This window comes from Acomys russatus, chromosome 5 (assembly GCF_903995435.1).
Source record: "Acomys russatus chromosome 5, mAcoRus1.1, whole genome shotgun sequence".
NCBI classification, from domain to species: domain Eukaryota; kingdom Metazoa; phylum Chordata; class Mammalia; order Rodentia; family Muridae; genus Acomys; species Acomys russatus.
Window position 1 is genome coordinate 25,882,485 of NC_067141.1, and position 24,496 is coordinate 25,906,980.

The following is a 24,496-nucleotide window of genomic DNA, read 5'->3' on the forward strand; positions in this document are numbered from 1 at the left end:
ATGGAAACTCAAACCACAACCCCTCTGTTCTGGGTAGCCTTAGGCCAACTTGACACACAAGCTAGAGTTATCTGAAAGAAGGGGACCTCAATTAAGAAAACACCTCCATAAGATCCAGCTGTAAGGCATTTCTCAATTAGTGATGATGAGGGAGAGTTCCCCCATTGTAGATGGTTCCATCCTTTAGCTGATGGTCCTGAGTTCTATAAGAAAGCAGGCTGGGCTGGACGTGGTGGCGCACGCCTTTAATCTCAGCACGTGGGAGGCAGGAGCTGCCTTGAAAACAAAAAAGAAAAAAAAAGAAAAGAAAAGAAAGAAAGAAAGAAAGAAAGAAAGAAAGAAAGAAAACCAGAAAGAAAGAAAGAAGATTGAGCAAGCCATGGGAAGAAGAATAAACCCTTTCCTCCTCAACTTGCTTTAGTTGCAGCAATAGAAACCCTAAAGTACTTCTCTCCCTTCAGTTGCTGTATGTTAACTGTGCCAGCCACTTATTCAAGGGAGCTTTGGTTCTTTTTATTGGCCAACAGGGTCAGAAACCAAGACTTAGGGACTCAAATTTGTTCCTGGTGTCCTGTCAACTATTGCTAGGCCCTCAGCGAACAGGAGATGTTTATGTTTAACCTCATTGTGAGTTATTTCTGGTTTCCTGTGCTGATTCTTTCAGATGTTGGCGTCTATGGTAAGTGCCGAGGGCTCTTCATTTCTGTTCTTATCTCTTGCATCTTCACACAATCTCCCATCCCTTTACTGAGGCTCTGTGTTTACATACTGCCCACTTTTCTAGAGCTCTCACATGATACTGGTATTTATATGAAATCCCTCTTTTCTGACAGCGGTAATATTTTGGAGTTGCTTCCTCTTACTGCCCTTTCTCTTCTGAGTTTGTTGAGGTTCTTTTCCTCATAGTCCTTAGTGGATAGGTCCATCCAGTTTAGGACTAGAAACTGGTCTATGTGGTATTTATGGAGGAGTAGATGTGGGTCTTCTTTCCTAGCCCTAAGTGTTGAGTGTGATCAGTTGAGCGAGGCAAGGCTTAGGTTGTTATGGTAGCCTTCAGTGCTCCAGTCTCTAGTTATTTCTGCTTAACTGCCAAATTTTTCTCTACATATGCAGCATCCATGGCTTAGATTTTCCTAGTAAACCTGCTCCTCTTGGGCCTTGGAAGAGTCTCCTTCCACACACTGGCCTTCTCTTCCTTCCAGCAGCATTCTATTGCTACTTGTTCTCTGGCACTTGGAAACCAGGGAGAGGGACTGGGAGGAGAGAAATGCCTTAGCCTTAGCACCCCTAGCTCCTAGGTCTTCAGAGGAGGGCTTCCTTAGTGATCCTTCCCTTGACTGTGGTGGGGGTGGGGGGAGCACAACAACAACACCACCAGTGATCTCAAGTATTCCTGCCTTTCCCACTGGACAGAAGAACTTTTTCCTGGTCATCTCCTCTCACTACAGTGTTCTTCATTGTATCCTTAGAGTTGAAGGGGTAGTTTCTTTTATATGGGAGGCTTAAGATTTTGTTTAGGGGAGAAGGATCCTGGTGAATATACAGTCATTTCTCCCTCAAGGTGCTCCACATCTGAGGCCTGCAACCACAGTGGGGACTGTCTCTCTTGCCTTGCTTGCCTACTGAAAGGCTTACAGGCATGTACAAACTACCAGCATCTGGTCTCGGTCTCAGTCAGTGTCTGTCTCTATCCCTGTCTCTGTCTCTCTCTCAAAAACAAAACAAAAACGTAACTAAAACTACTGTGTCAACAACATGAGGAAACACAGGGAGGATGCAGCTAAGATACACAGGTCAGGTGTTGTATTTTTTTGTAAAACCACCTGGAACCTATTCCAGCTTGTGACATGTGAACTCTTGTAGCACTACCTTTCTTGGCTGTAACACAGCAGCAAATTTCCCTTTGTGGGTCTTCACTTGGACTTTTTTGATAAGGCAGGGCACAGTTCGCCCTCTTCCCAGATGCTTCTGAGACTAAACCCTTTCCTTGAGACTCAGAATGTTACCAGGATAAGGTGAAGTTCCAAGATCTAAGTGCACTTTAAAAGTATGATCTTGCTCAATGTTTGAAACCAAAAGCTTCTTCACAGAAAGCTTTGCGTACATCCCCTTTTACTGCCACCATGGATTCCTCTCTTAAAATGGTACTTTTTTTTTTACTCTCTTAAAATGGTGCTTTTCCCCTTACATCTGCTAAAATGTGTACTACTCCTCAAGTTTTTCTTGCTTTCTCAGCTCAGTCACTGTGCAAACCTCACAGCAACACTCAGTATGACATTAAGCCATAGACAGGGAAGGTAGGAAGGCCCTGATACATGAGCTGTGAGACATACCTTGCCGCTGCTTATGTGATTTAAAATATGAATTTCTGGGAAGGAGAAAGGCAAATTATAGATTCTCCAAATTACAATAAACTTGAAAGCACTACTGCCTACTGCCTTCCATCATCACTAAGACTAAGCAGGCCAGTGACAGGGACTAGGCATTTGGGAAGTGGGGCTACTGAGGCTGCCTTCACTGCCACCCCAGAAACATATATTTCATCATTGAGAGAAAAACAGAAGCCTTCACTGGCTGAAGACTTTGCCTGCCGGCCAAGGACGCCAGCCTTCTGCCCGTGTCACTTGCTTCACTGGATGGGTCCAGTAACAACAGGCAAAACAATACAATCTCTGCATAGTCCTAACACACTTACAATGGACACAAACAGTAAAAGACAACATACAAAATCCAGTCGCTTATTGAAAAACATACCATGTTCATGATTTCTTAAGGTCCCAGGCCACCTGCTCATCCAGCCTCTGGAGTGCAATACCCTCACAGTAAGCCCCATAAAACAACAGAAGTTAGTCTGAAGAAGGGAATCTGGAGGCCTTCTATCAGCACCTGACACCTGGAAACCCCTCCCCCATCTTCATAAGCACACACTCAGACAGCTGTCTGGGCCACTGTCCATGTTTGGGGTTTGCTCACCTCACATCTACTTCAGTGGCACACTAGCACCAGCAAACACAATGTGCTGCCAATAACCTATTGGTCAAACCATACTGTTTATCTAAGTCTCTAAATAGGTAGCACACACATACAAGAAATCAGTGTCTCTACAGCAGTAACTTCAGCAGCACCTGCTCTCCGGTGACATGCTACTGCAGCTCATCTGGCAAGAATTTAACTCTTAGCTTTTAAGACATCTGTAAATAAAATAAAATGGATTTTAGTGAGATAAAATGAAAGCTTACGTTGGCCTTCGAGTCTCAAGTAAAGTCAGTAAAATCTGGATTGCACTGACTATGGCCGATTCATTCTTCTCCTTATGAAAAATATTTGACAGAAGCTGCTCTATAATTTCTTGCCTGGGGAAAGAAATCAACAGTCAAGCGCCGATTGAAATGCCATTTAACAGTAATAACTAAAAGGATCCAACACAATCCCTATGGGCATTCATCCACACATGGGCATGTTTGCTTTCTACTGTGATGTCACTACTACAGCGATTCTTCTTATGTGTTAAGTTTATCCCCTTTAAGAGGATAAGGGGGGCCCTTTAGCTTTTGCCAACCTTCCTAAGAAGCAACAAATACTTCAAGGGAAGGTGTGATCTCCTACTTAAAGCAGGGTGGTGGCAGTGGTAACAGCTGATGGTGATGTACTGTACATACTTAGAACTTGCTGTGTGATTACCAAAGATCCAAGACAGGTCAAAGAGACCACTCACCATTGGCTTTTACTCTACACTTCTCAAGTAATAAATCAGCAGAAACATTACTAAAAGTGTGTGAAATCCCTGTTAGAGGAGGTACACAGTACAGCAGCCTAAGCATAGATTAGAGCGTGAGTTCTCAACCTTCGTAATGCTGTGACCTCACGTTGTGGTGACCCTCAACCATTAAATTTTCACTGCTATTTCATAACTATAATTTTATAAGGTTATGAACCATAATGTAAGTATCTGATATGTGACCCCTGAGAAAGGCTCATTTGACACCCCAAAAGGGGTTTTGACACACAGATTGAGAACCACTGGACTAGAGGTTTGGAGTTACACTTCTGGCAACTGTGTTCTTCATAGGTGGCCCCCAGCAAAACAGCACTGATGCTTGTCCCTGTGATATCACAGTAAAGCCACACTTTCAGATCCACTGACATCTGCTCCACAACAACAGCAAACTGGCCCCAACCATCTCACGGCTACATCAACTTGGAATTCTGTCATATCAGAAGCATTCTGATGGACAAAACAATGTAAAAGCCAACAAAAGCTTATGATTTTACAACGCAGTATTGGTGCTGCATCCAGAGCTTTATCGGAACAGCACTACCCATTGTCCAGAAGAGACCGCACCAAGAACCTCGAGATGGAACTTGCCACACATGATAGGGGGGTGCCTTTTAGCCTCTAGACTAGGAGGTGCTTTCTGACATAGTGATGTTCCCATTTTCAAATACAGGAGTGATATTAGCAAAACTCACAGTGTATGAAGCCATCGAGATTACTCACCTGCATCTCTGGGACAACTGTTTTTCAACTGGGTGAGTGACAGAAAGGCTCATATCTATAAAATTAACTGTCTCAAATAACAAAAGTTCTAAGTTCATTAATCTACCGTTAAGATACCTAGTCCAGCCCAAATAGAACTATTTTAAGGAATTTTTCTATTTCAAATTTTGAGAGATACTAGCTAGAACGCATTTAATTTAGGCCCAAACTGCTTCCTAAATTCCATCAACTCAGAATTTCTTTCTTTTCTTTTTTTAGACAAGGTTTCTCTGTGTAGCCTTGATGGTCCTAGACTCGCTTTGTAGACCACGATAGCCTCGAACTCACAGCAAACCAGAGTGCTGGGATTAATGATGGTATGTGCCACCACGCCTGGCTCAGAATGTCTTTCTTGATAGCACTTCTCTCACTCTTCAGCTTCAGCCCATTTAAACCCGTACCTTTCACTTGCAACAGAAATGCACAGTGGTACTAAACCTACGGGTCATTCAGCATTCTAATACAGAGAATCTTTTTGTATGTCTCATCAAAAGACTGGCTCACTCTGATATCACTAACATAAGGTAACTGTACTTTTGACTACTAAATATAGACAATGTGATGGTTTGAATAAAATGACCCCATAGGCTCATGGGGACACTATTTGAAAGGAGTAGAAGGTGTGGCCTTGATGGAGGAAGTTATGTCACTGGGGGTAGGCTCTGAGGTTTCAGAAGCCTAAGCAGGCACAGAGGCTCACTCTCTCTTACTGTTGATCTGGATGTAGAACACTCAGCTACCAAGTCTGCCTGCATGTCACCATTTTCCCTACCATGGGGAGAATGAACTAGACATCTTAAACTATAAGCAAGCCCCAATTAAATGCTTTCTTTTATAAGAATTGCCAACGTCATGCCAGGTGTGGTGGCACAAGCCTTTAATCCCAGCACCTTGGAGGCAGAGGCAGGCAGATTGCTACGAGTTCAAGGCCGGCCTGGTCTATGGAACAAGGCCAGGACAGGCAAGGCTACAGAGAAACCCTGTCTCGAAAAACCAAAACCCCAAAAGGGTGGGGTACTTCCTGACTGTATCCAACATAACCAACTGCCTCATATTGGATACATCATGCTGTCATGATGACTGAGAGCCAAATTAAACCAATCATTCCTTAAAGTAAGAGAAAGAGGGAGAGGTAGGGAGAAAAGGAGGAGAGCGAAAGAGAAAGAAGCCACCACAATGTATGTTAGCTTGCAGAAAGACACAGTTGACTTACTTGGTCCATTTACCTGAAGACATTCACTCTAACATTTATTGACATAGAAGCAAGCATATACATGGCCTCTGGTGGCCCTGAAGAGTTCAGAGCTCACTGTTGACCACTTAATACATGTGGCCACCACCAACAGTTAAATACAGCTCACAAACTTTTTGACACATTCTAAATATAAATGTTAGATTTCAAGGCCCCATAGTTTTAAAAACATTAAAATTACAAGCTGCTTTTGCTGTGTTTCTACTTTTCAGCAGCTCTGTAAATCATACGAAGTTGCTGATACTCAAAACAGAAGTTTTTTGGTTGTTTGTTTCTTTAAGACAGGGTCTCACTATGTAGCTCTGGCTGTCCTGGAGCTCAAAGATTGGCCTGCCTATTACCTCCAGAGTGATGGGTTTAAGGGCACATATACCATCGCACACACCCAAACACTCAGAATTTTTAACCTACTCAGATAACAGTTTTACACAGGTCAGCCTAATGAGTGCTAAAATTGTAAATATCTAGATGTGGAGGATCTTGTGTTTGAAAAGAATACATATATAAAATGAGACATAACATGAAAATCTATGCAATTGGGCACTGTGTATGAGTCTTTCCATTGGCAACAGTTCTAGGAGTACAAATCAGCTTTCTCACAAGATAGTTAACAGCAAGCTGCTTGGTGTTTGGTTTGGCAAAAGATGTAGAAAGCCTCTTTGCATTGGAGGACTATGAAGGGACACCTATTGCCACGAGAGACAAGCCAAGAGCGAAGAAGAAAACCATTGCATCCACTGCTACCTGTGCACTTTTTCCAGTTACTCCTCCCATGGGGGAGCCTGCTTTTCCACAATACCACTGTAACAGTGTGGGCACAAGTCAATGACATACCCATGTTAACAACCAATGTTCTTTCTGAAAATGTGAGAATCCTGGAAATTAAAAACAGCAGCCTATCTTCATGGGACCTTCCCTTCAATATGAACAGGGTAACTGCTCAAGCACCCTGAGTCAGCTGAAAAGACACAGTAGCCTTAGAAGATCTTCAGAAGAAACTGATGGCTTAAATGGGTCAAATGCATACATACAGAAGACTCTATTTTTAAAAATGGGCTGGAGAGATGGCTCAGAGGTTAACAGCACTGGCTGCTCTTCCAGAAGTCCTGAGTTTAATTCCCAGCAACCACACAGTGGCTCATAACCATCTATAATGAGGTCTGGTGCCCTCTTCTGACATGCAGGTAGAATACTATATAAAAATAAATAAATAAATAAATCTTTTAAAAAACAAAAACCCTAAAAACCCTCCAAGTCATGATGTGACTGTTTCATAGCAGGATGGCTCTGTAAAACTCAGCTTTGCAGGCTTTGAGAACTTGAAAGTCCACTTGTCCAAGCCACCGGTTCCCCTTCTTGCTCATTCGGTCTCTATTGGGTCACAAACTGTAGATGAAGGATAGCAGGCTTTCCTGCTTTGCACAGGGTTTAATGACACAATGCCAACAAAGGAGCAGTTACTTCACTTACCAGTCACTTACACATCAAACAGCATCAATGAGGAAATAAGAACCAAGTGGTAAACATACTTTTCTAGAGTGGCAAGCAGGGGATCTGGTTCTGTACTGTTTTGAACTTGTAACATCTGGTCTCTGCTCAGGCGAACAATTTCACAAAGTGATTGTGAGGCATTTGAATGTCGCTAAAGGAAAAAGGTACAATTTTAGCTATAGAACTTGTTAGAAGTTAACTTTATAGTAAAAAGTGAAGGGAGAAATTGCTCGAGAGGTAACACAAATTAAAACTGTCTATTAGCTTCAATGAGCAAGTGAAGCCCCAAAGGACGGAAGCATTTGCCTGCCAGGCTGATGAGCTGCTCTTTCACAGCTGCACAGTGTAGACCACCATATGTAGAGACATGTGAGCAAAGGCCTGGCATGGGCAAATGTCTTTGACTAAATACTTGAGGAGAAAAAAAGATATCCCCCAAACAATCTCTTTCCTAGCACAGACAGATACACGTTAGCTCAAAAATTAAAACAAAAACTAATACAGCTCTGTGGACGTTAGAAGGTGCAGTGGGAAACTCTAGCCTCAGCATCCCTGGTTCCTGTCCTGTGGGAAACGATAACATTTCACACCACCACATTCTAGAGAGATGATACATACTGGGAATCCACACTCATAGTAACCTAACACTTTTTTAAAATGATTATTAACCCCTCTCTCTCTTTCTGTGTGTGTGGGGGACGGGGGGCAGGAGGGTTGAGACAAGGTCTCAAGATATACTGCAGGCTAGCCTCTAACTTGTGCATCTCCCCTGCTGTAACCTTCCACTGGCTGGGATTACTGGCAGGAGTCACAGTGCTAGTCATGCTTTGCCTTTTCTCAAAAACCATGATGTAGGCTGGAGAGATCGCTCAGCAGTTCAGAGCACTGGCCGCTGTCCCAGAAGACACTGGTCTAACTTGCAGCACCCACATGGTGGCTCACAACCATCAGTAACTCCAATTCCAGGGGACTGGACGCCCTCTTCAGGCCTCTGTGGGAACCAGGCATGCATGTAGTGTACAAACATACATGCAAGTAAAATATCCACACACATACATAACATAAAAAGAAATAAATCTAAAAACATTGTTTAAAAAACAAAACAAAACATGCCAGGTTAAGCATATTAAAGCAGAAAACCAGAGGGCACAGCAACCAAGGATGGCTTCTTACAGAACTAAACCTGGACTTAAAAAATGAGCATCCCTGGGGCTATCTTCCCAGACAAACATCAATACACAGAAAATTAAACTGAAAATGTATAAATCTGAGCTTCTCCTTTATACTTTCAGAAGGACTGTACAGACAAGGGGAAAGCCCTGAAGAATCCAAGTTCTGCTCAAGAACACAGTGAGAAGCAAGTCTATTTATGAAAAGCAATCCCTACAAATGGAACAACTCTGCTTATGTCATCACTCTCCACAACCTGCACTGGCCATGACCGACAATATGGGAACTGAGCTCCTGGAACTACTGAGCTCCTACTCCGAGGGGAAAAAATTAGTACCCAGTAAGTCAAGCCCAGAGTTCTCCCTTAGCACCCAGCACACACAAGCCCTGGAATCCATGGAGAATATCAACTCTGGTAACAACAGCAGCTACCACAATGGACCATGTACCCCAGAATCCAAGATGATGGTGGAGAAGTGAAGAATACATCTTAGATTAGCCTTAAGTATGAAAAAAATATTTTAAGATTCATTTTTACTTTATGTGTATGCATGTATGAATGCACCATGTATGTGCATGGTGCTTATAGAAATCGGAGGAGGGAGTCAGATCCCTTGGAGTTCGGTTAGGGGCAGTTACAAACTTCCAAGTAGGTGCTGGAAATTGAAGTCAGGTCTTCTACAAGAGCAACAAGTGCTCTTAGCCACTGTACCATTGCTAAAGACTGATAAAAAAATTTTTGAGCAGATTATTTAAAAGAAGAGAGTAAATCCATTTCCACAGAAAATCCACACCTGAATAACAAATATCCTCTGGCTAAAAACTTGTCTTCCTCTGACCTGCTCATCTGTACTGCTCACTTTAGAAGCATGAGAGGAGGACTTAAAGTCAAAAGCCTTGATCACCTGGATCACCCTAAAGCCAACACTTATAACCCTAACCCCTAATCCTAACCCTAATGTGCATGAAGTTGAACCATGCATAGCTGCCATGCCTGTAGATAATGGATGACTGTGGATAATCTCACACAGCTTGGCATGATTCCTGAGAAGCGATGCTACAGACCTCAGAGACATATACACTCACCCTTCAGGGCAGGGTTAATGTGTAACAGTCAACTCAAAGCCTCAGAACCACTGCCAAAATGTCTGTCTCTAGTCTCCATACTGAGGCTGAACCAATGAGGCTCAAGGTCAGTAACAAGACCACAAAGTCACTGTTAGGTTCAGTGGTGTCCCAGACCTTGTTGTGCTGCTTACTAAGCAGTAGTCAGACCTCTCAAAATGTACCTGTGGCTCCATCTTCTAAGCTAAAACCAGGTATGAAAGAAAAATAAGTGTGGATAGAGATTTATCACAAAGCAGGTTTAGCATGACCCTAGTTCTGGGAAGAAGATGGTGCTTCCTGCTCCTCACAACTTAAGAACAACAGGTTATCCCTGCTCCACACATCCCCTCTGATCCCCTTCACATATACACAGATAAGTTCCGTGGCCAGTGAACCACTTTTATATGAAAGAAAAAAGTTGCTTAAGAGAACTTACATCTTCTTCTTGCGATGGGTGAACTATTTCCACAAGCCTCTGGATAATTCTCTCCTCATTTAGCCACTGCAAAACACATTGTAGAAGTGATCATAGCAACGAGTGGCTCCTGCTCAAGCCCCAGTGAAGATTAACATACTGGAAATAGCCATCACCTTTAAGTAGAATTTACAGGTTTCTCTGGACTTTGAACACTACAGAAAATTAAAAAGTCCCCCAAGGAAAATGCAGTGAATATATCATTTTAAGAGTGACCACAATCACCAACAATTCCCCCCAACTCCCAATAGCCACACACTCAGACTACACTCAGTGATGGTGCCTACTGGGTATTCACTCAGACTATGCTCAATGGTGGTGCCTACTGGGTATTCACTCAAACTATGCTCAATGGTGGTGCCTACTGGGTATTCAGCATTTACAGGGCTATACTTTTGCTACTGGAGTCTTGAGCAAGTACACACTATCGCCAAGATGAATGAAGAACAGCACTCAGTACGAAGCCTCTGGATTAACAGAGTCCAGGAGGAAAGGGGGCTTTTAAGCCGGGAGATGGTGGTGCACGCTTTTAATCCCAACACTTTGGAGGCAAAGATGGGATCTCTGACTTCCAGGCCAACCTGGTCTATAGATTGAGTTCCGGGACAGGCAGGGGTATACAGAGAAATCCTGTCTTGAAAAACCCAAAACAAATGAAAAAGGGAAAAAGGGGGGGTGTGTGGGTGTGAGAGAGAGAGGGAGAGGGAGAGAGAGAGAGAGAGAGAGAGAGAGAGAGAGAGAGAGAGAGAGAGAGAGAGAGACCCCCAAATCCTCTGCAGGAAACACTAGGGTCAGACACCCTAGAAGCAGGGTGATGGCCATCTGCCTGTCTCAAAAGTAGAGCTGCTGAGACTATAATAATCTCTTTGTAATCGCTACATGAAATGCAATGAGTGGAAACACAGAAGGAATCAGAGTAGAAAATAATGATGAAGAAGGAGGAGGAAGAGGAAGAGGAGAAGGAAGAGGAGGAGGAAGAAGAGGAGGAGGAGGAGGAGGAGGAGGAGGAGGAGAAGAAGAAGAAGAAGAAGAAGAAGAAGAAGAAGAAGAAGAAGAAGAAGGAGAAGAAGAAGAAACAGAAACCAGCAAGCTTAGTATTAGCTACCTAAGGGACCAAAATACCACAAAATATAAGGCAGTTCAGCACTGAGAAAGGCCACTTGACCATGAAAGGTTGAAGAGAATGGGGTTGAGGGCAAGAAACCAAATACAACTTGATAAAGGCACAGAGACAAAACCCTGATGCTGTCTCTGGCTCCTTACAGGGGACCTATCAAAGAGCAATGCAAACAAATACTAATGGGCAGGCTTATGGTAAAAGAAACCCAACTGCTGTTTAGTTACATTTAATTATTTTTTTGTGTGTATCCGTGTCCCACAGCACATGTGTGGAGAACAGAGGACATCCTGTGTGAGTGGGTTCTCTCCCATCATGTGGATTCTGGGACTAGAACTCAAAATATTAGGTTTGGCAGCCAAGTGCCTTTTCCCATTGAGCTATTTTAAAGTCTACTTTATAAATAAAATTTAATACAATTAAGATTTTTACAAACCTAAGATCTAACTTTACAAATCTCCCCAGAAATTTGTAGGCATAGGCTGAAATTTCCCACAGTATTACCTGGGGCCACACTCTGACAGGAATGCTTTAAAGTATCTGTTCCTGGCCATGAGAAAGGCCAGCACATTTGGTATATGATGAGCTAGCCAGTTTTGAGCTTCTATCCTCTACATAGCTAGTCACAAGTACCTATGACCTTAAAGACTTTAAGGAATTTCCCTCTACCCTGCTCTCCCATTACTACCCACACAACTCTCCCCAAAAGTAAACCTCTTTGGAAATGGGCCCTAAAAATTCAACTCAGAAGTAACCAGAGGAATAGACCCATTACATCAAGCCACATTGATAAACTTCCCTCTGTGCTAGCCCATACATAAAATGACCATCAGCCCCCTTGCTCTAACGGTCTTTCCCAGAATTTTGAACCCCCTTTGAGAAAAGAGCAAGATCTATAGAGACACACAAAAGAAGCAAGGTGCCTCTATCTGAAGCCTTGCCCTTTAAGTCCCAGGGCACCAGCTTGCAGCACTAGCTGTATACCTCAGTTACTTTGCCTTGGTGACTTTGATAGGTCACTCTATTTGACCATTCAAATAAAGAAAAGCATACCTGGTCATCTTAGCAGTGTGTGTCTTGCAGTGGATAACCCCAGGCAAACTTTCTTTATAAAAACCCTCTAGTCTTTCTTGATCCCTTAGGTCTTTTAGAATTTTTCAACAAAACTCATTTTCAATGAGATACATGTTTTGTTTCTTTTGAGACAAAATGTCATTATATGGCCCAAGCTGGCTAGAACTTAAAATCTTCCTGCCAAAAAAAAAAAAAACTCCTGCCACAACCTGTGGAGTGCTGGCATTATAAGCATGTGCAACCACAGAGAAGGTAAGGGTAAGTGGAGAGATGAACACAGCCAAGGACCAGGGAAAGCCTTATTTTCAGGCTATTCAAGCCTCTCTCAAGTCCAGTTTCACCTAAAACATCTATTTACTCAAAATGTATATATCCTAAAATTACCACCTGTCTGAACCTGAAAGTAGGCCCCTTCCATTAATCCCCATTCTTTTTGTCTGACTTTCCCATAAGAGGCAGGTCTGCCACATTTTTAGAAAGCCTTGTTTACATCTAGACCCCACTTCAGGTAAATCTTCAGCACTCTCATTGTCCACAGAACAACACAACCAGCTAAGGGCAAATAACAGAGCATCTGGTATACCTAGGGATCTATGTATCCTGAGCCCCCATCCTCTAAAATCTGAAGCTGGTCAGATCCAGCACCTGGGAGGCAGAGAGGCTCATCTCTGTTAGTTTGAGACCAGCCCTGAATATAAGTGGGTTCCAGGAAAGCCAGGGTTACATAGAGAGACCAGTCTCTAAAATTAAAATAAAATAATAAAATAAAATTTGATCCTTTTCTGTGTTGGGACTACCCTGTCTTGCCTCATCCTCAGGCCTCCTCATCCTGTAGATTCCCCCAGCACACAGAAGCCCAGTGACCCACAACAGCATCCCCAGCAGGACATCTCTACTCACATTCAGAACATCTTGCCTGGGCTGTGGAGGCTCAATGCATGTTAAGAGCCTGAGCAGCAAATCCATGATAGCAGAAGTTCCTATGTGCTTTATAATAAGATCCACAAAATCACGCTTCTTTTTCAAGAAATCCACAATCTAGAAGAAAACAAATCAAAATGAAAGATGCGTAACTTGAGGTATACAATCTAGAGAGAGTGACTAACATTCCTCAAATCCTGCCAGCTAGCTTAAGAACAGGGCAGGCACTGAATTAGCAAGTAGATATCAAATGAGGAATCTGGCTAACAATTACAACATTTAAAACCCTCAAAAAAAAAAAAAAAAAAAAAAAAAAACTTAAATAAAAGTCATCTTCCAAATCAGCATGCATCCCCACTAAAAATAAAGCCAACAGAACCTTTGTCTTTTGTTTATTTTCATTGTTCATTCTCCAAGAACAGATATTAAAACAGCTAAAGAATATACTATTTGGGGCTGGAGATGGCTCAGCAGTTAAGAGCATGGCTATTCTTCCAGAAACCCCAAGTTCAATTCCCACTGCCCACATGGTGGCTCACAACGACCTGTAACTCCAGTTCCAAGGGATTCAACACCCTTTTCTGGCCTTTGTGGGAACCAGGCATATATGGTGTGTGTGTACGTGTGTGTGTACACATACATACATACACACACACACACATATATATGCAAAAAACCCACAGACAAAAAAAAAATTTTTTAAGCAGTAACAATATACTTTATGAAGTGAGCCTATTAGACTTAAAAATAAAACGCAAAATATTCAAAATATTCTAACAAGGGAGACTCAAGCAAAGATTTCTGTTTCTAAGTAGCTAACTTGCCTGGCCCACAAGGTGATCTAGGTTGCACTTCTGTGTGTGTAATAATAAGGAGCGAGCTCTGATGATGGGGGATGAACGAGGAATGGAAATGATGCTCTGTCATGCAGTTTCCTGTGTCTTCTTATCTGTATCTGTAGACCCACAGCATCTATTAAAATCCTACCACATGACCTAGGAGAGCTTTACAGAGTGGTGGGTTTTGTCACAAAATTGCACTAAGTGTGGAAGGTGGAGATTCATTGTTCTAGATGAGAAATCCTAGGCTTGGAGATGCTAGAATCTCTTCAAGCTGCTGTCTTGGAATTTAAACTCAGAAGCGCATCCTGCTAGAGTCACAGGCCTTCCACTAACCAGCACAAAGAAGCTTACCAGCTAGAACTACAACTACAAGTAACTTCAAAATGAGCCACTGCACTGTTTGCCTAAACGACAATGCAAATAGATTCACATCTTCAAGGACTTGCAACCATGCCGCTCACAGCTGAGTCCTATAGAACTCTTTGAAGAAAAGGTAAGAAGAGGAAAAAGTCACATACAGGCAAACTACACCACAATTCCATGGCAGAAAACACTTATCCTGGATCCTATTGGCACAAATCTTAGTTGGTGCTATGAACAGTGTTACAGTATTTTGTATCCGTTCAGCCTACAAAGCAAATAACTGACACAGGGAGACTGAAACGTTTTTTAAAGCTGCCAGTACTTCGCCGGGCAGAGTCTGAACTGATTCTAATCTACTCTTGTAAAACTAAACAAACTACTCTAAACCTTATAACACACATATATTCTAAGCATTTGTCACTATTGACCCTGGGCCGGTCCTCGTCGAGTTCCCACCGTCCTCCTCCAACTGTCCAAAAACCCTCCCCTCTCCAACAGTCCAACTTTTCCTCTCCCATCCATGAAGTCTGCCTTCCACTTCCTGTCCTTCTGCCCAGCTGATTGGCTAAGCAGCGCTTTACTGACGGCTGATATATTCACTCGGCATTCCTCCACAGAACAGTACAGCAAAGACCACAAGGCTTGCATTTGGATTTCATTGTTGAAAGCTAAGCCACTCAACACAGTCAACAGTTGGACACTGTTCTAGAAGCTAAATAATCTTTCTAGTTAAGCCATGTTAATCTGGACTTTTGTCATCCCCTGAAGTGCCTAAATCCTAACCAATACTTATTAAGCAACAGAAAACACAATTCTCATGAGACAAAAGCAGCTACAAAAGCCACAGTGCTATATCCTCATTATCATCCAAGGAATTCTAGCTGGAGAAACAAGGAGCAACCAGCGGCAGGACTCTTCACTCAGGATTCAACTGACATAGATCACTGCCAGACATGTAAGAGAACTGACCCTGAGTCTGAGTGTTGGTACGCAGAGCTCAGAAAGTCTTTCACAATTTTAAAGAGAGCTTATCTGTAAAAACACTGAAGTGTGTACTTCTACCCAGTGCTATGGGCTAGGAACTGCAGAGACACAAGGGCATTCAGGTTTCCAAGCTAAAATAAATTATCGCTGTGTGCAAAGCACCAATGAGCTTCATTTTCAGGAAGACTTAATTCTAGCTTTTCTGGAGATCATTGTTAGAGAACAACAAAGCAAAGCCAACTCTTAAACCCACAGGGTCATTAGCTATATACTCAGATTCAATCGCAAAAATATTTCTGATTATTTGTTTAGAGAAGAAATCAAGAATACGCTAACAAACAAAGCTGAGACCCTTCAAAGGGTATGTCCAAGGAGAAAAACTCCCTAACATATAAAGCAAGGCTGCTTAGACTGCTGCAGACTTAAAATACATTTTTTTGTAGAAACTGGACCTCAGGCAAACTCAGAACACTGCAGCCAAGTTCCTGTCATCACCCTGGGGATGCACAGCCCAGGTACTTACTTACCTTTGGAAACAGTATTTACCTGTTCTGGTTTTCTGCTGATAAGAATACTTAGCACCTTGCTGAAGAAACTGGCGAGTAGTGGGTTCAGGGGGGACTCGTTTAGGAGGAAGCTATACAATTTCATTAGCAAGGACTCATCCTCCCCCAGTCTATCATTCATCTGGGAGACATCAGAAGTGAGCAACTCACAAGATATGTTTGGATACCTAGAAGAACAGGACATTGCATTATCATCTAATGGCAACAGCTTACTACAGCAAGCACATCACACATCAGGAAGGTCTCCTAAGATTTTGTGAAATCATCAAAACCATCTACAAGGAATTAAAATCACCTTCAGTCTATACCATCCAACCTCTAAGTTAAAATACATTTTCTACTTTGTCTAAAAAATTGCCTTTAAACCAAGTTTTAGTAAAAACACACTTCTGAGCCAGGTGTAGTAGTGCACACCCGTAATCCCAGCACTCAGGAGGAAGGTCCAGAAAAGCCAGGTCTTGAAAATCCCTGTCTCAAAAACAAAACAAAACAAAACAAAACAAAAAACCACCAAGACAAAACAAAACAAAAAACAAAAAACAGAAAACAAACAAAAAACCCAAACAACCAAACAAAAAGAATATGTTTCTGTTTCAACACAACTTCAGGGCATAAATAGGACTCAAGAAATAAGGATGTCACATTGTAACAGTAGAATTTCTCAGTAAGGGTGCAGTGTCCTGACAGCCTTCATAGCTCATGTGGACAGAGGAGTGGCAAACTCTGAAAGACAAGTTAGGGGAGGCTAATTTCAAGGATACTGTACTATACACAGCTGTGATGATGACTTGAGCCTGTGGCAGGTACATGCGCAGGCCACTGCTCCGTTTAGGTGGGTTACACGTGGTATGATAAAGTTCTGATAAGCTACCAAATGTTTAGTCTCCATCCCATCTTGGGGGAAAAAACCCATCACTATATACTGAAGGGGCTGAGGTACTGGGAAATGAGAGAAGAGTGCTACACAAATCTATATGCTTTCCACAACAGCCTTCCAGGGTCTTGTGAGGCTAGGGACAGGCAAGAAACCGGGCCACTGTCATTCTTCACCATTTAGTAGGCCATAGACACACAGAGAGCAGCCAGCATCTGCTCTGCATATAACTCCTCACAGCTTTAGAAAAACCTGTAACCTCAGCCATGTTTGTTCCTGACAGTCAGACCACTCAGTCTGCCAATCAGACAGTAGACATATGGTCTCCATGCCCTCTAAACTGCCAGCTACCTCTCATCCTGTTCCAATGGTCACAGGAGACTTAAAGATTTTAGACTCATCAGACAACACTATCTGACCACAGTTCCCTTCTCTGCTGTAATATACTCTCCGCCAATCAGTCAGGAACAATAGGCCCAGCTAGTCACAGGAATGCAAGCTCAAACGTTGACGAGGTCAAGAAGGCAACAAGGCAACCAAAGTGGCTATATGATAGGTGACAGAGTATGGGCTGGAGTGTGTGACACGTGTGAAGGTAAGGCAAGCAGGTGACCACTGCACCTGGAAGGGTCTGAGTGAAACTAATGAACAGCATGAGACTGTCTCCAAAAGAACCAACGCAGGAAGGGCACAGAGAAGAAAGCAGAACTGCAGGCATGCAGGCAGGTAGACTGCACTACCCAACAGCTGTCTTCTGGAAGGCTCTTCTCCACGAGTCTCTCCCATACTGTAAAAAGGCATTCATCAATGCCACAGCAGACTTCTCTACTGTAACCACCTACTAGGGACAGGAGTACACAGTGCTCACATCTGCAGCTATGGAATTCATACTAGGATTACTTCCTACCTTGTCCACTTTCCAGGGTGCACTGAACACAACGAGGAGGAGCTGGCATCAAAACGGTGTTTAATGAGTAAATAACAACTTGTATTACTCTCTATATTCTAGGATAGTGGTTCTCAACCTCCCTAATAATGTGACCCTTTAATACTTCATGTTGTAGTAACCCCAACCATAAAACTATTTCTGCTGCTACCTCATAAAGGTAGTGCTGCTACTGATATGAATCTGTGTTTTTCCGACAGTCTTAGGAGACTGTGAAAGGGTCATTTGCACCCCAAAAGGATCATGACCCACAGAGTGAGAACCACTGTTCTAGGAGAAACTGTACAAATGTTCTTAATAACCTCCCACAGGGCATTACTAGACAGCCCATACCTTGGCTAACATGGCTTCCTCTTTACTGCATCATTTCTGATAGTGCACACACAGATCACCATTTCCACTATTTAGGAAAACAAATAAAGCACCTACACCTCTCCTGACCCCGTATCTGCCTTTGGCTACTATGTGTTCTCTCACCTCTCATTGCTGAAAAATAACTTGAAGCAGATGTCTTGGCTTGTCTTTCACTCTTCTTCAGAGCCATTTCAGCTAGGCTCTCAGGACCCAAATCAACAGGGCTGATATTGCCATATTACGAACTTGGGGATTGTCATAGCAGCAGTCTACGCTCATGATCTCTTTCCTCCTTGAAGCCTGTCTTCAGTGGCTTTCTGGGTGGCAGCTCATACCTGTCTCCTCTTGCCCTGGCTACTTCTGAGTCCCTGTGTGGAACCCTGATTCACCCTTCAATCAACTCCACAGGTGACCTCAGCTAAGTCCCTGCCATCATATGGCACCTAGCCACCTGCTGTGATTCCCTGTCTCTACTCCATGCCAAGCAGGCATCTAAAGCTTGACAGGGCTGAAGCCAAATGCCTGCCTTTCCCTTGACATGTAACCTCAATGTTACAGCTATTCCATCTTCATCTACCCAGGGTAAACCTCCAACAGCCCTGCCTTCCCAACCCTTCCTTCTTGACCTCACATCAAGGAGGCGCCTTCAGTTCCAACTTATTTTGGATTCTAACCCATTCCCCAAAAAGACTACCGAGACCTTTCTAGGCTGACTGTTACTAGCTCCTTAACTAATCTTCCCTTTCTTCTCCAGTCTCCCAGTGCCTATAACCCAGAGTAGACAAGAACAAGGGTCAGGCCAACATCCATCACTCAATGTTCAAAACCTTACATGGCTTGTTTTAGAGGGTGCTTTGCCCTCATCCCTAGCCCTCTCTTCCTGCCACTTCCAGTCATAATGCTGCCCTGTTGTTGTTTTTTGAGACAGTTTCTCCATGTAGCCTTGGCTGTCCTGGCATTCAAGAAACCTGCCTGCCTCTGCCTCCAGAATGCTGGAATTAAAGGAATGTGCCACCCCCACCACCACCACCACCAGTACCTTGGCTGCCCTGCTGTTCTTACAGTACACCAAACACTCATGCACATTAGGGCTTCCATGCTTTTGGCTGGCTGTTCCTTGTCTAACACAATGACAATGTCCTTGGTTGCTGCCCCGCTCCAAGTGAAGGCTTCCTCCAGAATCCCTCCACCCACCACCTTCAGCTGTTCTGCCCTAGCCTGCTTTCTTCTCTAGAGGGCTTCTTTGACAAACTATGGTTTTACTTCTTACTTGGGTTTCCCCTGTCCACAAAAATCAATTTTTGTTTGTTTTTTTGTTTTGGGTTTTGGTGTTGTTGTTAAGTTTTTTTGTTTTTTTCCAAGACAGGGTTTCTCTGTGTGGCTTTGGCTGGCCTGGAACTCACTCGGCAGACCAGGCTGGCCTCAAACTCAGAGCTCTATATGCCTCTGCCTCCCAAGTGCTGGGGTTAAAGGCATGTGACAATCAATCTTAACCCTCAAAAATTTCAAATTCCTTCCCCAAAGCCCTCCATGCTATTCCAGGTGTTCAGGTCATCCAACGTATATTGCACACCAATGATGCCTTTGTTTGGGCCAGAGTGTGGAGTACTGCTCCACCCAACTCAACTGCTCCTCCAAATGGCATCATCCAGTACATCTAGGGGACTGTGTGAGAGGTTGCCTGCTTCTACAGCTTCAAACACAGCACAGCAACACAAAGCAGTACCACTGGCAAGCTTTCAGGTCCACTAAGCAGCATAGTCAGCACAGGGCTTTCCTTTCAGTGAGTTAGCACTTCACAAAGGGTATAGCATTAGAGCAAGTAACTTCATCCAGAATGTGAAGACAAACCTCACAAGAGAGGGCCAGAGCACTGCAGGTGGTCTGATCGCAGGCCCACTATCCTGGACCTATTATTACACCACCGCCACTTATGACCTGTACAAGCCCTATCTAACTTACATGTTAACTCACTGTGGCAGGAATTCCAAAGCAGCAAGGTATTTAGAGGAACAGAGATAACACTACTCTTTTTATGCTGCAGATGATTTTCTTTCTTTATAAGACACCAGTATCCTCTGAATGCTGTGGTCTCCATTTAATGCTGAGTGTCAACTTAAAGGATAGCAGAGGAAAGGGCCTCCTTGAGAACCTAAGGCATAAGAACTTTAAAGGAATTAAGAAGTACTTTGCTGGAGCTGGAGAGATGGCTCAGAGGTTAAGAGTACTATCTGCTCTTCCAGAGGTCCTGAGTTCAATTCCCAGCAACCACATGGTGGCTCACAGCCATCTACACCCTCTAATGCTTCTCTTCTGATATGCAGGTGTGTGTGCATGCAGATAGAGCACTCATATACATAAAATAAAATCTTTAAAAAAAAACCAACAAAACAAAGGTACTTTGCCGACACCATATATCTCTCCCAGAAGAAAAAGAAAAAGATGCCTGGATAAGGGTAGCCTGAGGCAGGAAAGGGAGCTTCTACGATCATGATTCTTGCCACTCTGCTGTCTATTTGATAGATCACAACTGATATGTATTTCTGAAGGTACTCTTAGTGTGAGGGATGCTGACTACTTCAACCATGTTAGAAATAACTACAAGCCAATAGTAACATGCCCACAAATTGCTCAGTGTTCCCAGAGGTATACAAAGAAGTGTTACAAGTGCTGTTTTGTAAGCAGATTCAATTAAACTAGCCGCGAATAGGCAAACCCACTCTACCTACTTCATTCATTAGGTCATTCACTGCTTGAAATAGCTTCACTGCTGTCCCCTAAGAGCCAGGTGACCCATGCTTCAAGCTCAGGCAACAGAGGGCTGATCTTACCCAAGCTCTGACTAGACCTCTAGGCAATCTTAGCCAATCACAGATTTCTGGTTCCCTATCTGGGAAGTGGAGAAGATACTTGAAGTTTGCTTGTCACTTATAAAGCATGTACATCTGGTTAAGATTCAGAACACTTTAGATGCCCACGATTCACTAGAGTCTGCTCTAGAATGGACTGTGTGCCCCATAAAGCCTATAGCTCTTGGCCTCTTAACCTGTCAATGGCTACTGTGGCTCTAGGGAACTCTTAGACAAGAATTTTTACCCCTCCTAAAGCAAAGATGACATTTTCTTACTTGTATCGGATCTTCTCATCCATGTCTTGAGGCGGCTCTTCTATAATGAATGAGACTAAGTCTTCGAGACATTCTGCTTTTAACAGAAACTCTATGAGCTTGCGGTTCTGTGCTTTACATTCCTGTAAGACGTCCTCTTCGTCCATTAGCTCCTTCAGGGTTACATCTTCTCTCTCTAGAAGCGTGTCTATGTGGGATGATGAGTGAAGATCAAATTTCCAAAACATGCTGTTCTAAACAAAACGCAGAGATTACGTCATAAAATTTCAGCTTTACTTACTAATTTTCCATAAATGAAATTTCAGCTCAGTTTTGGTCTACAATGCTTACTTGGCATTAATACAAAATTAAAGCAGTTTCATACTGAACTACAAGATGATTTGTCTGCATGCATACCTGCATGCCAGAAGAAGGCATCGCACGGCTATGAGCTACCATGTGGTTCTTGGGAATTGAACTGAGGACCTCTGGAAAAGCAACCAGTGCTCTTAACTGCTGAGCCGTCTTCCACAAAACTATTTCTTTTTTCAGTTTTTTGAGACCATGTTTTTCTGTGTGTAGCCCTGGGTGCCCTGGAAACTTTGTAGAAGAGGCTGGCCCTAAACTCAGAGATCTGCCTGCCTCTGCCTCCTGAGTGCTATGATTAAGGGTGTGTGCCGCCGCACCCAGCTACAAAATGACTTCTTAAGGAGTAACATTGGCAGGATTTTCCCCCTTCTCAGGAAAAAATAAAATAAAGAATTGATTTATTGGCTTTCTTTTTAGAATTTCTACAGTTTTTTTAGTTGATTTATTTTTATTTTGTATGTACATGACCTCTGTGAAATGGTCATGGAAGCCAGAAGAGGCTGGTGAGTGCTCTAGTATGGGAGTTATTGATGTTTTGTGCGTTACCAAAATGGGTGCTGGAAATTGAAAATAGGTGCAAGTGCTCTTAACCTTTGCGCTATCTTTCCATCCCAGAAAATATTTTTAATTGGCTAAAATGTTGAAATATGGAGCACAAAAGCTTGGAATGATTTTAACCTGCAAAAGCAACATACTCATAGTTCTAGAACATAAGTTTCCTGCCAGCCCGAGCCACATAGCAAGAACCTGCCACCAAAACCAAAACCGGCATAACAGAAAAAGGAGTAATTCGTTCATATTTAAGAACTTAATAATGCTGGCTGGGCCTGCATCTTTGATCCCATCACTCCAGAGGAAGAGGCAAGAGGATATCTGTGTGTTCAGGGCCAGCCTGGTCTACAGAATGATCAGCAGGGTAACATAAGAGAGGGCCTGTCACAAAAAACAAAACAAGCAAAAAGAATGGAGAGAAAGGCAAGGTAGCTGAGCAGATGCAGGTGCTTGGTGACAAGGCTGATTCCCACAACTCCAGGGTGGAAAGAACCACCTTTCCCAAGTTGTCTTCTGGCCTCAACAAGCTTGCTGCCCATTAATTTAAAAACTTTTCATGGTGGCACACATCTTTGGAGAACACACAGCACTCCAGGAGGCAGAGGTAGATGGTGTCTGGGAGTTCAGCCTGGTTTAAAAAGTGAGTCCAGGGCAGCCAAGGCTACACAGGAAAGCCCTGTCTCAAAAAAAAAACCAAAAAATTTAAATAAAAACTATATTTTAAGTAAAAAAAAAAAAAAAAAAAAAAAAAAAAAAATTCATACCCTACATTCTAACACTTGGCAGGCTGATGGAGAAAAATTACTGCAGGCTTAAGTCCAGTCTGGGCTAAGACAGCAAAACTGTCTCCAAAAAGAAAAAAAGAAAAAGACAACTCTTTTTTTTTTTTTTTTTTGGAAGGATGAAGAATACATTCTTCACAGAATTGACATCTTTAACAAAAAATGACAAACAATGAGGCCTAACCAGAACTTTCCTTATTCCCCCGCCAAGCTTTCAGGAACTTTATTTTTCTTCCATTCTTCCCTTTGCTCAGTTGTCTGCAGAGGCGCTTAGGACCACTCAATGGTGGCTCCAACCCACTTGGTGGCCTGCACTGTGGGAACTGCTGACCAGTCCTCAGTGCCTGGCTGGGGGCTCCAATCTTCAATGGGGAACTGCTGGGTGGGTACAGACGACACCCACACACTCTCAGATCAGTCTGCCACAAACTTTCCTTATTACAGAGGAAGTGAAGACCTACTGCAAAGCAGCAGGTAAGTTCATTAATAGCTAAAAATCTGAGGTCATAAAATCCAAGAAAAGAACTAAACTTCAGGACTTAATTAGTTAAGAATTAGACAAACAGGCATGGTGGCACATGCCTGTAATTCCAGTAGTCGGGGGAGGAAAAAGCAGGCAGATCTTTGTGAGTTCAAGGCTAGCCTGGTCTACAAAGCAAGTCCAGTACAGTCAGGGCCACACGGAGAAACCTTGTCTGGAAAAAACAAAAAGAATTAGACAAGTTTACTATCCTAAGTCACTATAAGAAACAGCTGACAGTCAACCTTCAATAACACTTCATGTACAGTCTTTCCTTAACTTGGTTTCCATAACCACACCATGAAATACTTGGGCTCCCAGAGCCCAAAAGGCACTTAGTTACTCATGGAATGTGACAGAGGTCTCAAAGTCTGCTTGTAATAAAATTACAGTCAAATAGAACAAGCCTCCACAGAAACAGAACCACTTAAGGTCTGCTAGCCTCAGAAGGAGTCAAGGAGCCTTCCTTGAGAGTATGGTGAAGCACAAGGTTACCATGTGCCCAAATGAAAGCTCTCTATCAGCTACAGCTTAGCCATCCACCCAGTCAAGTGCATCCTGTTAAGACCACTACCAGAAAAGCTCACCAATATCTACATGTTCTTACAAACAAAAGGAAAGGAAGGTCCATCTTTGTAAAGAATATCTGCTTTTTATAACTATGGTGTTTTGCTAAATTCACTCACACCCAATGTTCTCAAAAAATTTTGCCTCGAAATTATTATTGTTGTTGTTTTGTTTATTTTTCGAGACAGGGTTTCTCTGTGTAGCCTTGGCTGTACTAGACTCACTTTGTGGACCAGGCTGGTCTCGAACTCAGATATCCGCCCACCTCTGCCTCCCAAGTGCTAGGATTAAAGGTGTGTGCCACCAGGCCCAGCTCAAAATTATTACCTTAAAAGTAGAAAACTTGGCAAGGGTGGTAGTGCACTCCTTTAATCCCAGCACTCAGGAAGCAGAGCCAGGTGGTCTACAGAGTAAGTTCTAGGACTGCCAGGGCTACACAAAGAAACACTGTCTCAAAAAACCAAAAACAAATAATAAAATAAAAAGAGAAATTATAGAGGCAAACTTTACTCACTCTTAATTAAAGT

At 43.0% G+C, this 24,496-nt stretch overlaps 1 protein-coding gene across 6 annotated transcripts in view; it reads right to left on the reverse strand.

Moving 5' to 3' along the window:
* Ppp6r3 (protein phosphatase 6 regulatory subunit 3) overlaps window positions 1–24,496 on the reverse strand; it is a 113,884-nt gene that overhangs the window by 42,650 nt on the left and 46,738 nt on the right. For 4 of the 6 annotated variants that reach the window (XM_051145768.1, XM_051145767.1, XM_051145766.1 and 1 more), the window contains exons 3-9: window positions 21,201–21,433; window positions 15,880–16,066; window positions 13,124–13,261; window positions 10,149–10,187; window positions 9,994–10,059; window positions 7,319–7,431; window positions 3,240–3,353 (exon numbers count right to left, since the gene is read on the reverse strand). In XM_051145768.1, coding sequence (XP_051001725.1) covers window positions 3,240–3,353; window positions 7,319–7,431; window positions 9,994–10,059; window positions 10,149–10,187; window positions 13,124–13,261; window positions 15,880–16,066; window positions 21,201–21,427 — 884 coding nt within the window. In that variant the 5' untranslated portion in view covers window positions 21,428–21,433. The remainder of the gene's footprint in view (window positions 1–3,239; window positions 3,354–7,318; window positions 7,432–9,993; window positions 10,060–10,148; window positions 10,188–13,123; window positions 13,262–15,879; window positions 16,067–21,200; window positions 21,434–24,496) is intronic. The other 2 variants (XM_051145765.1, XM_051145769.1) reach the window with 2 other exon arrangements.